The sequence below is a fragment of the Balaenoptera ricei genome, chromosome 1 (genome assembly GCF_028023285.1).
Source record: "Balaenoptera ricei isolate mBalRic1 chromosome 1, mBalRic1.hap2, whole genome shotgun sequence".
Classification (NCBI taxonomy): domain Eukaryota; kingdom Metazoa; phylum Chordata; class Mammalia; order Artiodactyla; family Balaenopteridae; genus Balaenoptera; species Balaenoptera ricei.
The window spans coordinates 106,844,860-106,860,418 of record NC_082639.1 but is presented as its reverse complement, the minus strand read 5'-3'; the positions used below and the strand labels follow the sequence as shown (position 1 = coordinate 106,860,418).

Sequence of the window (15,559 nt, the reverse complement as noted above, 5' to 3'; positions counted from 1 at the left end):
CAGTTTCCCTTCACCAGTAGGAGTTTGACTCTAAGACAACACCAGGAAGTTAAAAGTGAATGGGAAGGGCGGGTGATGGAGATTCCGACCCCTAGGGTTTCCCCTGAGAGTAGCTGAGAGTGCGGGCAACTGCAGCTGAAAAACAGAGAGGTTATAGGGTTAATTTTTTCTGCCCAGAGCAGGTTTGGCCCACGTTTTATACCCTCTGTGGGGGTAATGAATGCTGCTGAGTGGGCGGTGTGTTGGCTGAAAGGAGGTGGAGCTGAACAGCCCCTCCACATTGGCTATTGCTGCTGTTTGTACTTTGTTGCTTTCCATTTCTTTGCAAAGAACTGAAAGTGCAGTGCCCTCCAGATCGCAGCTGAAGGATCTGCCAGTGTTGGGGCAAAGGCAGCGAGGTCGGGCACTGCAGCAGAGCTCTCAGCTCTGGGTCTTCCAGGTACAGGGCTCACCCATCCAAGGTGTAGTACTTCCCGGTGGTCCACGAGGACACTGGAATCTCGGTTCCCCAAAGGCACCTGCTGTTGCAGCATTTATCTAAATGCCACATTCAAGCTCTTCTTTGAAAGGTGTTAACTGACGTGTGCTTTCTGTCTTTTGTCATCCTTTCTTTAGGACAGGTTACACTGACCCAGCCCGGTGAAGATCTCTGGAGACCATGACCAAGAAAAGAATTGCTGTGATTGGAGGAGGAGTGAGTGGGCTCACGTCTATCAAGTGCTGCCTGGAAGAAGGCTTGGAGCCCGTCTGCTTTGAAGGGACTGATGACATCGGAGGGCTGTGGAGGTTTCAGGTAAATCTCCTGGTTCCTTAATACTTGGAACTCTCGCCGTAACTAGGTGCATAAGATATTTTACCTCGTGTCAGGAAGTATGACGGGCTTCACAGTGATTAAACCTGCCAGACTTCAACCTGATGACCTCCTCTCAGCAGCCATCACCTCAGGTTCTATGCAGGTTCCTCTTTCCCTACGCTGGCAGCAAAATGGGACGCAGGTATCACTCGTTTTTCCCTTTACTGATGTCTGTGAAAATGGCACAGAGATCATTTTCATTTACAGATCTTCCTTGATTTACAATGAGGTTACATCTTGATAAGTCCATCGTAAATTGAAAATATCCTGTTACAAATGTATTTAATACACCTAACCTACCTAACACCATAGCTGAGCCTAGCCTACCTTAAACGTGCTCAAAACACTTACGTTAGCCTACAGTCAGGCAAAATCATCTCACACAAAGCCCATTTTATAATAAAGTGTCGAACAGCTCATGTAATTCATTGAATGCTGTATTGAACATAAAACAGAATGGTTGTTTGGGTACAGAACGGTTGCAAGTCTATCAGTTGTTTACCGCCCTGATCCTTCCAGCTGACTGGAAGCTGCCACTGCCCAGCATCACCAGAGTATGATACAAAATATCGCTAACCGGGGACAAGATCAAAATTCAAAATTCGAAGTGTGGTTTCTATTGAATGTGTATCGCTTTTGAACCATTGTAAAGTCAAAAAAATCACAAGTTGGGCACTGTCTGTAATGAGTTTTGCCGCTATCCAGAAAAGGGTAACAATTTTGGTGGCGGGGGGTGTAGCAGAATGGCAGACATGTAAAGTGGTTGCTCTTGGTCTGCGTTCATCGGGAAGTGATCTAGAATACTGCTTACAACTCCTTCCCGGAGTCCCGCTTTTCAATCTCTTCTAACCTTACTGTTTTTTTTTTCTTTTCTTTCTTACCTTCCTTCCTTCGTTGCTCCCTTCCTTCTTTACTTTAAACAATTCTCTAATGATTCTAGTGCTTGAATAGGATATAAAATCTGGCTGCCTTCCTTGCTTTGCACTTTTCCTTCACTTGAGAAATCAAAGCAGTTGTCCTGTCTTCAGGGAAGGGCAGAGGGCACCTGCAACTGGGTTTTCTTGTCCTTGCACAGACTCAGTTTTAAAGTTGAGTTGCTTTAATATGCACACCCAGCCCTGCAACTTGTTACTAACAGTTAAGGTATCTTCTTACTTAAATGATAGTTAAGCTTATTATATGTCAAAGAATATCACCCTCCTTAACTGATCTCCAAAGCAACATCCATTGGGTTTGCTTTTCAACTCACTTTTTAAGCCAGTGAATGGTATTAAGGTGTCCAGATTTGTTTCATATTTCACAAAACGAACACGGTGTTGGCCAGCTACTTAAAAGTGGTTTCATTCGTTCATAGCATTCCTTAGTAGAAGAGCAGTACAGTTGTTTTGCATCTTGGCTCTGCCTTGGGGACTAACTCTATTTGACAATCGTCCTTATTCGGATCTAGGGCGGATACGCCTTAGCACACCACCCATGCCTCGGTCACAATCAGTCTTGGGCATGGGCTGAAAAGACTGTTAATAAATATTTTGTAATCAATAGAAAATTTTACTTTTGAAATCCAGCCACAACATAGTGTAGAGGTTAAGAGCACGTCTGGGTTCAAATCCTACTGTGACGTTGGGGAAAACCATTAAACCTCTCTGTACCTCTGTGTTGTCATCTTTAAGAAGGAGATGATACTGGCACCCACTTCATAGAGTTATTGTGGGGATTAAGTGAATGAATAATTATGTCATGACTAATAACAGTGGCACAATAATTGCTAAACATCAGTTATTACTCAGTAGGCCTAGAGTGTGGCCCACACATTTGGTGTCTGGTAAGCATCCTAGCCAGGTCTGGCAACTACTGACCAGGCATGAAATTAGTGAAGGGTCCACCATCCTACCTGATTGTCAGGTTTTATTTCCAAAGTGGTTTAAACTTCCTCTCTGTTAAAGACCCAATTTGGAGTTTTTTCTGATTATACCCTTGGTAAAATTTCAACACCTTATAAACTGCTTCCTTGAAAATAAATAAGCTATATTTCATTATAACATTCTGACTTCTGTTAAGACAGACCACATCTGTGTCTATATATTATACATAACATACATATATTTTACATATATTATACACACACACACACACACACACACACACACACACACACAAACACCACTATATCTCTAGAGCCACGGGTGATGCCTGGCATATATTAGGCACCAAATATATTTACATTTTATAAGTAAATCCTAGAGAAACAAAATATCTTGGGTGGCTGCTTAGAATGCTTGTGGAAATAGAGACCTTCATTCTCACATATTCCACAGTTACACAGTTGTGGAGCCTGAGGTATTATAAACATCCAAATAGCTTAAAATGATAAATCCTTATGAAATGCTGAGGTTTTAAGAAGTATGTAATGCTGGAAAATAATTTTTAATATTCTTTAGTCAATCTGAATTTTAAAAATCCTTAAAGTATACCAAAGCAGTGCTTCTCCAAGTTTAATGTGCACATGAATCACTGGAGCTTTTGCTGAGGTGTACATTGCGATTCATTAATCTGGGGTGGTGCCAAGATTCTATATTTCAGGTAAAGCCCCAGGTGATGTTGATGCTGCTGATCTGATAACTACAGTTCACGTAGTGAGGTTCTAAAGTGTATATGTGATACAAAGATACCACACGGATACAACATAATGTAAAATGAGGCATATTTAATACATTTATTTAAAGTATGAAATTAAGTAATAAACATCCTTAGATGAATAGGTGTTTTTAATTCTTAAATATCAACCACCCCCCCCCCCCAAAAAAGACAACTGAATGGATACAAAAATACTTAAAAGAGGGTAACTGTAGAGCAGTGGTTGTCAGCTTTGGCTGCACCACTGAACAATCACCTGGGGAACTTTAACAAACTTTAACAAATAATGATATCAGTCCATCCAGATTCTAGTTTTATTGGCCTGGGTGCCAATAAAGCTCTCCACTAGTTATTTCTAATGTGCAGCCAACATGGAAACCTTTGCCCTTCAGCTTTTACTCCAGCTTTCCCAGGTGATTAATGAGGATGACATTGCATCTTTAAAACAAAATCGATAACAGTTCATCGAACAAACATTTCTGAAGCTCAGACTTTGTTAGATGGTGTGGAGATACAGAGTTATATAACCTCCTGCCACTGCCCTCAGGCATTCTGCAGTTTAGCTAAGGATGTATGGAGAAAGGACTTCTGAGGTGGATGGGATAAACTCTGGTGCCCTGAGCTTTCCGGGGCCAGCACACCACCTCTTACCAGCAGATCTCAACCTTGTCTACACATTAGACAAGGAGCAATTAAAACAGGGTCTCTGGGAGTAAGGACCAGGCATTAGTATTTTAGAGTTCCCCAGATGAGTCCAGTGTGAAGACAATGCTGTGAACAACAGTCCTAAGACAGCTTCTGTCCCACGGGATTCTGAGAGTCTGTCAAAGCAACAGAAGCTCCACACTGTTCTCACTCCTCCCACTGAAGGGGAGTCATTTTTCTCCTTTCTTCTGCCCTTACTATTGCCTCCAATCCCTTCAGTTCCAATTACACTACCCTACGTCCCTGGTTCTCTCTTTTCTCATATGAACTTCCTACTCAATGCGAGTCATGTGCTTAGGCAGGAAATAGAATCAAGGCACATCTCTAGAGGTCAGATTATTCGCTGATGGTAGGAAATACTAAAATGCAGGAGCAGAAGCTTCTTTTTCCACTCACTGACCCAGTACTGCTCTGCCCTCACTCTGTTTTATAAAGCAGTGAGTTGACAGTGATGAACACCACCTAGGATCCAATCAGGTGTTTAGAAGGGCTTGAAGGTTTTTGTTGACACACAATAACACTTTGTTGTCTTAGTTACTTGAAAAAGAATACAAATATATGATTATTGTCATGGGGTAAGATCTGTGATTCATTTAGCTTAGTGACCCCAACAGACCTGCTGTGGAAAGCATGGCTCTACTCCTTGTACTAACTTTGAACCCTTGGAAAACAGGGACAGACTTGTATTTTTTAGCATTAATATAGTGTTTTTATTACAGAGGGACTTTAGAAATATCTACTGAATGAATGAATGAAGTCAAATTTAATAGTTAGGAATGTGTCTACCCCTGCCCCCTCAAACATCTTGGTTCCAAAAGGACACTACCACACATTAATTTAATTTTTTTTAAAAAACGTGCTATGTACAAACAACATGTTTAAATAAACTTTGAATTTTAGAGCTGTGTTAGATTTACAGAATTATTAGGAAGATAGTACAGAGTTCCCATATACCCCATGCCCAGATATTATTAACATCTTACATTAGCATGACACATTTGTCCTGATTAATGAACCAGTATTAATACATTATTATTAACTGAAGTCCATGCTTTATTCAGATTTACTTAGGTTTCTTTCCTAGTGGACTTTTCCTGTTCCAGTTGTTCCCATCCAGGACAACACATTACATGTAGTTGTCATGTCTCCTTAGGCTCCTCTTGGCTGTGACAATTTCTCAGACTTTCCTTGTTTTTGATGACCCTGACAGTTTTGAGGATTACTCATTAGGTATTTTACAGAATGTCCCTCAACTGGGATTTGCCTGATGTTTTCATCATGGTTAGACTGGAGTTATGAATTTTGGGGAGGAAGACCTTAGAGGTAAAGTGCTATTCTTATCACATCATATCAATGGTACATACTATCAAACTTATCACACTGATTGATGTTAACCTTGCCGACCTGGCTTGAGATGGTGTTTATCAGGGTTTGCCACTGTAAAGTTGCTCTTTTTTTTCTCCCTTGTCATACTATACTCTTTGGAAGAAAGTCACTATGCACAGTCCACACTTAAGGTCAAAGTTGGCTATTCTAAGCCTCTTTTTTTTCCACATAAATTTTAGAATTAGTTTGTCAATATCTACAAAATAGTTACCTGGGATGTTGACTGGGATTGCGTTGAATCTACGAATCAAGTTTGGAAAATTGACATCTTAACGATACTGAGTCTTCCAATCTATGAGCACAGCATATCTTTCCATTTATTTATATCTTTGATTTTCTTCTTCTGTGTTTTATGGTATCTGCATGTAAGTCTCACACATATTTTGCTAGATTTTTACCTAAGCATTTAATTTGGGTAGTGTTATTATAAATAGTATTTTTTTTTAAATTTCAAAGTTCAATTTTTCATTTCTGGTATATAAGAAGGTAATTGACTTTTGTATATTAACCTTGTATCTTGCAACCCTGCTAAAATTGCTTATTAGTTCCAGGATTTTTTTTTTTTTACTTCTTTGCAATTTTCTACATAGACAGTCATATTATCTGTGAATAAAAATCATTTTATTTATTCCTTCCCAATCTGTATACGTTTATTTCCATTTCTTATCTTATTACATTAGTTAGGATTTCTAGTACAGTGTTGAATAGAAGTGTAAGCGAGGCTATCCTTAACATGTTCTCAATTTTATGGGGAAATTGTCCATTTTCTCACTATTAAGTATGCTGTTAGCTGCAGGTATTTTGTAGATGTTCTTTATCAAATTGAAGATGTTTCCCTCTATTCCTAGTTTGCTGAAGGTTTTTAACATGAAGGTGTAGTATAAACAACGTTTCTAAAAAATTAAAGAAAAAAATCATACCTCCTTAAAAAATCAATTTGTTTTTCCTACTTTCAAGTTTTATTGATTTAAAATAAATAAAATATACTCATATAACAGGGGAGAGATTATACAATGTGTAATTATATAAATATGGGTAGACATAGGTATACAGTTGCCCTAGGCATACATATTATATACTTGGTGATTGGAATGTGACCTGAATTTTGTAATATTACTTTTTCCACTTAAAGTTATATCATAGGCCATTTTCAATGTTTCTACACAGATTTCAAAATCATAGTTTTAAGTATCTCCAAATTCAATCTCTATAATTCACCCATTAATTCATTTCAAAGCATTTATTATGTATCCACTATATATGAGGTACTGTTTTGATGATAGAGATGCAAAAAATAAGACACAAATTCTACTTTTGGGTACCTCACAGTCATAGAAACAAATGCAGAATATCGTGTGTTCTAAGTTGCCTTGATGGCAATATGAGTGGAGAGTTTTGGCAGCTTGGAGGTTGAATGGGGCATTTAACTCAGTGGAGAGAACAAGAAATACTTCTCCAAAGAAGTGACATTTGATGTAACCTTTGAATGATAGATAGGAATTTTCCAAATGAAGAAGCAGTACTGTAGTGTTACAAAAGTTTAAAGTTGTGAAAGAGTCTGGAATGTTTCAACAACAATTTAATGACTCAGAAGCTTGAAGTTAACTAAATGAAGATAAAAAGGTAGATTGGAATAGATTGTGAAATATGCTGAGTTTCAAAATAAGAAATCTACTTTTCCAAATGGAATCAGTAGAGCCCATGAAGCAGTGGGGTGACAGGGTCTGCTTTGAATTTAGCAGGATACTTAAGGAGTAGTGTAGAAGGTAAATTCTGAATCATACTGAGATACCGTAATTTACTAAACTCTTTTCCTATTGGGGGAGGGGGGCATTTTAAGTGGTTTCTAATTAATAGGTATTTTAAATACTATAAAATGAATATCTCTATGCATTTGATTTTATATTATTTTGCAATTTTCCTTACAACAAATTTTTGTGAATAAGATTAAAATATCTTATTCAACTGTTTTTAAATGAATTTTGATGTATTTCATTAGTTTGTTATGCATTATGTAAATTTACTTCCTGTTTCTATATGTACCTTTCTCAATATAATTCAACATACGTCTACTAAATATCTACTAAGTGCTATTTATAATTTTATATGCTATAGGAAGGATCATGAATACAAGTAAAGGGGCTTACAATCTAGTTGGGGAGATAAGGAATAGACTATAAGACATTATGGAGGTCTTTGAATCCTAAGCTGAAAAACATACACTAGAGAAAATGGGGCAGTATCCAAAATTTTAATTAGGACAGAGATACAATCATACCCTAGAAAGAACATTTTGGTTGAAACAGGTAGGATAGATTAGAAGAGACTTGTAAAAACATCATTAGCAGCCAAAGGGAATGAGATCTTGAAGGATGGGGCAGAGAAATGGAAATGATCAATTCAGGATTCTGAAACTGAAAAATTCTTCTCTAAATATGGGAGGAAAATCATCTCTAATGTGGGCAAAGCCAGTGAACACTCTCCTTTGTGGCCATTTAATGTTCAACAATACCCAGCATCCAAATATCTATTTCTGGAATAAAAAGAGAAGAGGGGGTCCAAATTGGTTAAGGTAATTTTCCATAATCAAAACAGTTTTTAAAAAGTCTAATAGAGTTGAAAAGTCATGGTTTGTGATATCTCAGTGACAGGCTAATATAACAATCTGGGTAGATACTGCTTTATTTTATGTGATCACTACAACACTCCCATGAGGTAGTTATTAGAAGTTTTTGAGGAAGCAAAGAAGTTAAACTTGATGGGGGAAGAACAGTGAACTGGGGTTTGATATCAGCTAGATCAATGCTTCTCAGCTTTCAGATGCATCTGAAACTCTTGAGGACTTTGTTAAAAGGCAGGTTCCGATTCAGTAGGTCTGGGGTGGGGCCTGAGATTCTGCATTTCTAACAATCTCCCAAGTGATGCCCCTGCTGCTAGTCCACAGATCCTACTTTAGGTAGCAAAGATCTGGAGCAGTGCGTTCTCAAAATTACAGTGAATTTTGTTGGGCATTAAATGGTTCTGAGACCAATTCCAATGTGTGTGTGTGTGCGTGGGTGGCGGGTGGTCCCCAGACACCAGCAAACAATTCTCAACACTAGCAGGATGTCCAAGAATTCAACTCAATTCTGATGCCTATCTAACCAGAGACAGCGTCATATTCCACAGATTGAGGGCTCAGTTCTACAAGACTGCCCCCTCGAACCCACTTCAGACACCAGTCATAAGCCCAAGTTATTACCTGGGCTTCTGACCAACCAGCTACAGATTGGAGGTTCCAACGACCCCGTCCTTGGATTTGGACTTCAGATGACAGTCTCAGGTCCAGGTTGTTTGTTACCTATACCTCTGACCAACTGACTATAAATCAGAAATTCCCACGACCCCCCATCCCCTCCCCTTGGGTTTGATTAATTTGCTAGGGCAGCTCACACAACACAGGAAACCCATTTACTCACTAGGTTACCGGTTTGTAATAAAAGAATATAATTTAGGAACAGGCAAATGAAAGAGATACATAGGGAAAAGGACACTGAGCTTCCATACACTCTCCAGGCACACCGCTCTCCCCTAATCTCTTCGGTTCACCAACCTGGAAGCTCCCTGAACCCCATTCTTTTAGGTTATTATAGAGGCTTCATGACATAGGCATGATTGATTAAATCATTGGGCATTGGCTATTGATTCAACTTCCAGCCCCTGTCCCCTCCCCAGAGATCAGGGGATAGGCAACTGAAAGTTACAACCCTCTAATCACAGGGTTTGCTCCATTGGCAACCATCCCCCATCCTTAGTTGCTTTCTAAAAGTCAGCATATTAACATAACAAAGGGCACTTTTTATCACTCTCAACACTTAGGAAACTAGGAGAGTTTTGGGAGCTTTGAGCTAAGAACTGTGGAGAAAGACCAGATATATATGAGAAATATATTTTGACTATCTGGATGACCAAATATATATTTCCTATAAATCACAATGTTGCAGGCATTTAGCTTATTTCATTTTTATGTTATAAATAATGCTATCATTAACATCCTTTAACATAAATCTTTGTCTACAATGCTGAATCTTTCTTTAAAAGGCTAAGTTGCAAGGGTTTCATATTCTTGCCACACTGCTGTCCAGAAAACATTGTACTAAGATCTCATTTCACCTCATTTTTGCTAACACTGAGTAATTGTCTTTTAATTTAGTAAAAACGAGGTAAAATGGGAACACATAGTGGACAGAATATAAGTTAGTACAGTGTTTCCTGGAGAACAATGTGGCAAGTGTATGAAACTCTTGAAACTTCCCTAAGCTTTGAAATATATATACTATTTAAAAGACTATTACTCAGATGGGCAGTTCTCACTTGGAGTCTTATGTCATGGCACTCAGGTGACAGCTGGGACTGGACGTGTGCTGTGACCTCTCTGCTCACATATTTAGAACATCAGCTGGGATAACTAGAACTTCTGGGGGCTAGCTGCACATCTCTCTATCCCAAACATGCTCTTCATGTGGCTAGCTCGGGCTTCCTCACAGGATGGTGGTCTCAGGGTAGCTGGACTTCTTACGTGGCTGCTGACTTCCACCAGAGCAAGCTTTCTAAGAGACCCAGACAGAAGATGCAAGACTACCTATCACTTAGTCTTGGAAGCCATTCAGTATCATTCCAACTGCATGCTCTTGGTCAAAAGCAAGTCATAAAGACAATTTAGATTCAAGGGGAAGAGACTGCATGAAGGCACAAATACTGGGAGATGTGAAGGGTTGTGGGGAGGGGACTTTTCTTTAATTGACATTTCTTTCAGAAAACATTTTCAAATGTTTGTTGGCTGTTTATAAACCATGACCTTAATTCTCAAGTTGCTATGAATGCTTTTTATTTACTGCAGGAAGAACCTGAAGAAGGAAGGGCCAGTATTTACAAGTCACTGATCATCAACACTTCTAAGGAGATGATGTGCTTCAGTGACTATCCCATCCCAGATCACTATCCTAACTTCATGCACAACTCCCAGGTCCTGGAGTATTTCAGGATGTATGCCAAAGAATTTGACCTTCTAAAGTACATTCGATTTAAGGTAGGGAATTTCGTGGGTATCTCTGTGTTCAGAGTTTCAAGTAAATGAATAACTGTTCTCATTTACCAGTGCTTATGTATAGATTGGTTTGATATGCTCATGTATCTATCCTATCCAGACAGATTCTACTCTATGTCTTCTTTGTGTCTGAAAATATTCATGGAAAGGTCCCTCTTCTATATATTTTGACTGCAGATCCAGGAAGCCACCTTCATTTCATTGCCTTCATTCTATATCATTTGATTACAATAAAACAATGAAGGGAACTGACAGGTATGGGAACTTTAAAACCTTCTGGTTCCACCACTTGTTCCACAACTTGCTGCTTAGCCCTTTCATAGTTTCTGAAGTACTTTCCAGTGCATTATTTATGTGATCACAACAACCCAGTGAAGTAGGTATTGAAAAGTTATGAGAGAACAAATAAGTTAACTCTGGTGTAGAGGGAGGAACATTGAATTGGGAAACAAAAACTTGAATTCTAGTCTTTGCTCTACCACTAATCAACTTGTGACTTCAGACAAGTAAGTTCCTCAATGTTGATGTGTCTTAAGTTTATTTGTAAAACAAGATGATTGTACTAGATCACGTCAGTGATTCCTTCCTGCTATAAAGTCTTCCGCGTTATTTCTATCATTCTAAACCACGACCATAAAATAATCGATATTTCTAACAGCTGGCAAAAAGCTGAAATCTTCTACCTTCTGATCATTCTACTAAATCATGACTCTTTCTCTTTAACAACAAAATTAAAATGGCAATATCCAGTGATGACTTACAAAGTCAGTCATTTACAGCCTAGTGGTCCTTCTCTTCACTTCTTTAAACACTTATTGAACAGGTTTGTTACCATACTAAGCAGTGAAGACACAAAAACAAACAAAAAAAAAACAGTGATTTCACAGTCTAGTTAAGGAGATAGAATAATGAAAAGAAATTTCATTGTAAACATAATTATAAAAATAAAGAGCTACAGAGTGATAAATGCCACTGAAATCTATACATTGCAGCTCAGAGGAGGGACACAGCCCATCAGGGCATGAGGCATCAGGCACCTGGGAATTTTTCTTAGAGGAGATAATACCAAGCTAAATGTTGAAGGGTGAGTATCTCCAAATGAAGAAAGAGTAAAAGGATGATCCAGGCAGAAGCACCAGCTTGTGTAAAAATAAGAACATGATAGAGAGGAACTATAAATAGTATAGGATGTCTCAGGTATACAAGAGGGGTATCTCTACTAGTCAACCAAGACATTATGGTCATAAACCCTAGAAGCACAGGAACACATTTTTAATGTTTCCTTAACCTGGGTAGAGTAACCCATATTTATGATTATTTTTTAAAGCTAAAAATTGTGCCACTGACTATCCCACCTCACACCTCCTTTCTTTATAGTTACTTGTAAAATGGGCATTTATGGGAGTCAAAGAGAGGTTCATTTACATAAAATATGAGCCACTGAGATGTTTTTCTACTCTATTAGGAAAGGGAGCCCTCTAGCTCAGTCACAAGTTTAAGGCCAGACAGTGAGAACAGGACTTGAGGTAAGAAGGCATCAGAGAGTCTCAGGATGTCTGGGGATATGGGGAGGAATAGGCATTTAGTGCATGGAGTGTCTCAGAAGCACAAGAGAAGCCCAAACTTTATTCAAGTATCACATTGCCTTAGGGTATGGTCCAAGAGAACTAGTAATTTGCACTTTTCTAGAAGCAGAGGAGAGTGCAACATTAGTCTGCCAATTCTATGTTTTACTTAGCTTGCCTCATGGAAGTTTTCTCACTCTGACCACAGCCCCAAACAAAAAAGTTCTGATTTGTGGAGTATGAAAACCAAATACCCCTGCATGAGGCCTGTTATGTGGTATCCGCCCTTTGTTTACCCTCTGCAAGGAGAGTCCTGTCAGGGAAGATGTCCACTATATAGGCTGTGGTTATAGTCTCCTGTGGCTACCCCTTTTCTTTTCAGACCACCGTGTGCTGTGTGAAGAAGCAGCCTGATTTCTCCACTTCAGGCCAATGGGAGGTGGTCACAGAATCTGAAGGGAAAAAGGAGGTGAATGTCTTCGATGGAGTTATGGTTTGCACTGGCCATCACACCAATGCTTACTTACCCTTGGAAACCTTCCCTGGTAAGTAGCCTACCAGGAAGGAAGACACTTGAACTATGCCTGTGACCTGATCCCTAAAGAATGGGAGGACTGTGGTCTGAGTGATTCCTACCTTGGGATGAAATAAGGCTTATCTTAATTCTGCATATTCTCCTGAAAGATGTTGGGGTAACTTGTATTAATGCTATTTAGGATGTAGCGATAACAGTAATTTGGGGGACTAGAGGAAAATTAGAAGGTTCTATATTTAGTTTTACAATAATTTTAGTTTTTTTAAGGATAAAAAGTTGATCCGCATTAGATTGAATGAGGCCTTTTTTTCTTTTTAAATTTTTATTGGTGAACAGTTGATTTTAAATGTTGTGTAAGGGCTTCCCTGGTGGCGCAGTGGTTGAGAATCTGCCTGCCAATGCAGGGAACACGGGTTCGTGCCCCGGTCCGGGAAGATCCCACATGCCGCGGAGCGGGTAGGCCCGTGAGCCACAACTACTGAGCCTGCGCGTCTGGAGCCTGTGCTCCGCAAGGGGAGAGGCCGCGACAGTGAGAGGCCCGCGCACCGCGATGAAGAGTGGCGCCCTCTCGCCGCAACTGGAGAAAGCCCTCGCACAGAAACGAAGACCCAACACAGCCAAAAATAAATAAATTTATTTTTTTAAAAAATGTTGTGTTAGTTTCTGCTGTACAGCAAAGTGAATTCATTATACATATACATATATCCACTCTTTTTTAGATTCTTTTCTCATATAGCTCATTACAGAGTACTAAGAAGAGTTCCCTGCGCTATACAGTAGGTACCTATTAGTTATCTATTTTATATATAGTAGTGTGTGTATATGTCAATCCCAGTCTACCAGTTTAGGCATCCCCCCCACCTTTCCCCCCTGATAACCATAAGTTTGTTTTCTACCTCTGTGAGTCTATTTCTGTTTTTTTTAATTTTTCTTTATTTTTTTATTTATGGCTGTGTTGGGTCTTCGTTTCTGTGCGAGGGCTTTCTCTAGTTGTGGCAAGCGGGGGCCACTCTTCATCACGGTGCGCGGGCCTCTCACTATCGCGGCCTCTCTTGTTGCGGAGCACAGGCTCCAGACGTGCAGGCTCAATAATTGTGGCTCACGGACCCAGTTGCTCCGCGGCATGTGGGATCTTCCCAGACTAGGGCTCGAACCCGTGTCCCCTGCATTGGCAGGCAGATTCTCAACCACTGTGCCACCAGGGAAGCCCCTATTTCTGTTTTCTAAATAAGTTCATTTGTACCATTTTTTTAGATTCCACATATAAGCGATATCATATATTTGTCTTTCTCCGACTTACTTCACTCAATATGACAATCTCTAGGTCCATCCATGTTGCTGCAAATGACATTATTTTGCTCTTTTTTATTGATGAGTAATATTCCATTGTATATTTTTACCACATCTTCTTCAACCTGAATGAGGGCTTTTTTAGCAATTGAGGAAACAAACAGAAACACTGAGTTTCTAAGGAAGAAAATAAAGCTTAAAGAAAGAGTTTAATTACAGTCTTTGACCTGGATTTTCATTTTTTGGGGAAAAAAGCACTCTATGTATAGTTTAGAGTATATAAGAACATATATACTCCAATTGGAATGTAAGTAGGTATTTACAGATGATGAAAAGAGGGGGTGGGGGATGGGCAAAATAGGTGAAGGGGATTAAGAGATACAAACTACCAGTTATAAAATAAATCAGTCACACGGTTGTAATATACAGCACAAGGAATATAGTCAAAATACTGTAATATTGTAATAACTTTGTATGTTGCATAATCTATATAAATATCAAGTTACTATGTTGTACATCAAAAACTGATATAATATTATGTCAACTATACTTCAATTAAAAAAAAATAAACAGGATGAAAAGACAAAAGCGAATGGAGATTTTCTGAAGCAGTTTGGATTTGTGAGTCCACAGGTCCAAAATACTAACAGATCCTGAGTTAAGCAGACTACTTATGATAAGGAAATCACAAGGTTCCACTCTTAGGCTATGGGAAAAGGAAACAGGCAAAATATTCAGAAAGGTAAGAGTGCACCTGAGTAAAAGCAGAACATACAGAGAATATATGCATAAACTCTACACACTGCAAAAAAATGAATGATTTAACAAATGATATCAGATAAACCATCACCCAATAATTATTTTCCCTTCTCTTGCAGGAATTGAGAAGTTCAAAGGACAATACTTCCATAGTCGAGATTATAAGAATTCAGAGAGTTTCACTGGAAAGAGAGTCATTATAATTGGCATTGGGAATTCTGGAGGCGATCTGGCTGTGGAAGTTAGCCATACAGCCAAGCAGGTTTGAATTAGTAAATTATTTACTTTGCTTCACCAAGGAAGCTGCAGGTGGACCCAGCAGAGTGTATGGATACCTGCACACAGCCCATCAGTGCCAATGGCAAATGCAGGGCTTGGTTTCACTGCCTCAGTTGGCAACGTTATGATTGATGATGTGATGGAGCCAAGGTTACAAATTAGAGTCTCATCATTCATTTGGCCTCACACTAAGGAATTTGGTCATGACCACAGACTGTGCTCATAACCTCACTCAGCTGTCTCTTCAGAATGTGCCTCTGGCTCTGAAGAAGACCAAGTGACTGCTGGGAGAGCTTGTTAGAATGCAGCATTTGGAGTGTGGATCACCTGTTGGCCAGCAGAAGTGCTATGCTCTTATCTGAAGGAAAGTGTACTCAGTCATTGAAAGCTTTTCACTCATAAGATGGTGGGGGAATTTTCCTCTTCACTCTTCATCACTCCCCGAATGGAAAAAAGAAGTCTAATCC

The 15,559-nt window shown here is 39.2% G+C and overlaps 2 protein-coding genes across 3 annotated transcripts in view; one reads left to right on the top strand and one right to left on the bottom strand.

Annotated features, from left to right (window-relative positions):
- CHD1L (chromodomain helicase DNA binding protein 1 like) overlaps positions 1-15,559 on the bottom strand; it is a 122,260-nt gene that overhangs the window by 72,617 nt on the left and 34,084 nt on the right. The window lies entirely within an intron of this gene.
- FMO5 (flavin containing dimethylaniline monoxygenase 5) overlaps positions 659-15,559 on the top strand; it is a 39,024-nt gene continuing 24,123 nt past the window's right edge. For both annotated transcript variants that reach the window (XM_059929209.1, XM_059929205.1), the window contains exons 1-4: positions 659-793; positions 10,458-10,646; positions 12,612-12,774; positions 14,933-15,075. In XM_059929209.1, the coding sequence (XP_059785192.1) occupies positions 659-793; positions 10,458-10,646; positions 12,612-12,774; positions 14,933-15,075 (630 nt within the window). The remainder of the gene's footprint in view (positions 794-10,457; positions 10,647-12,611; positions 12,775-14,932; positions 15,076-15,559) is intronic.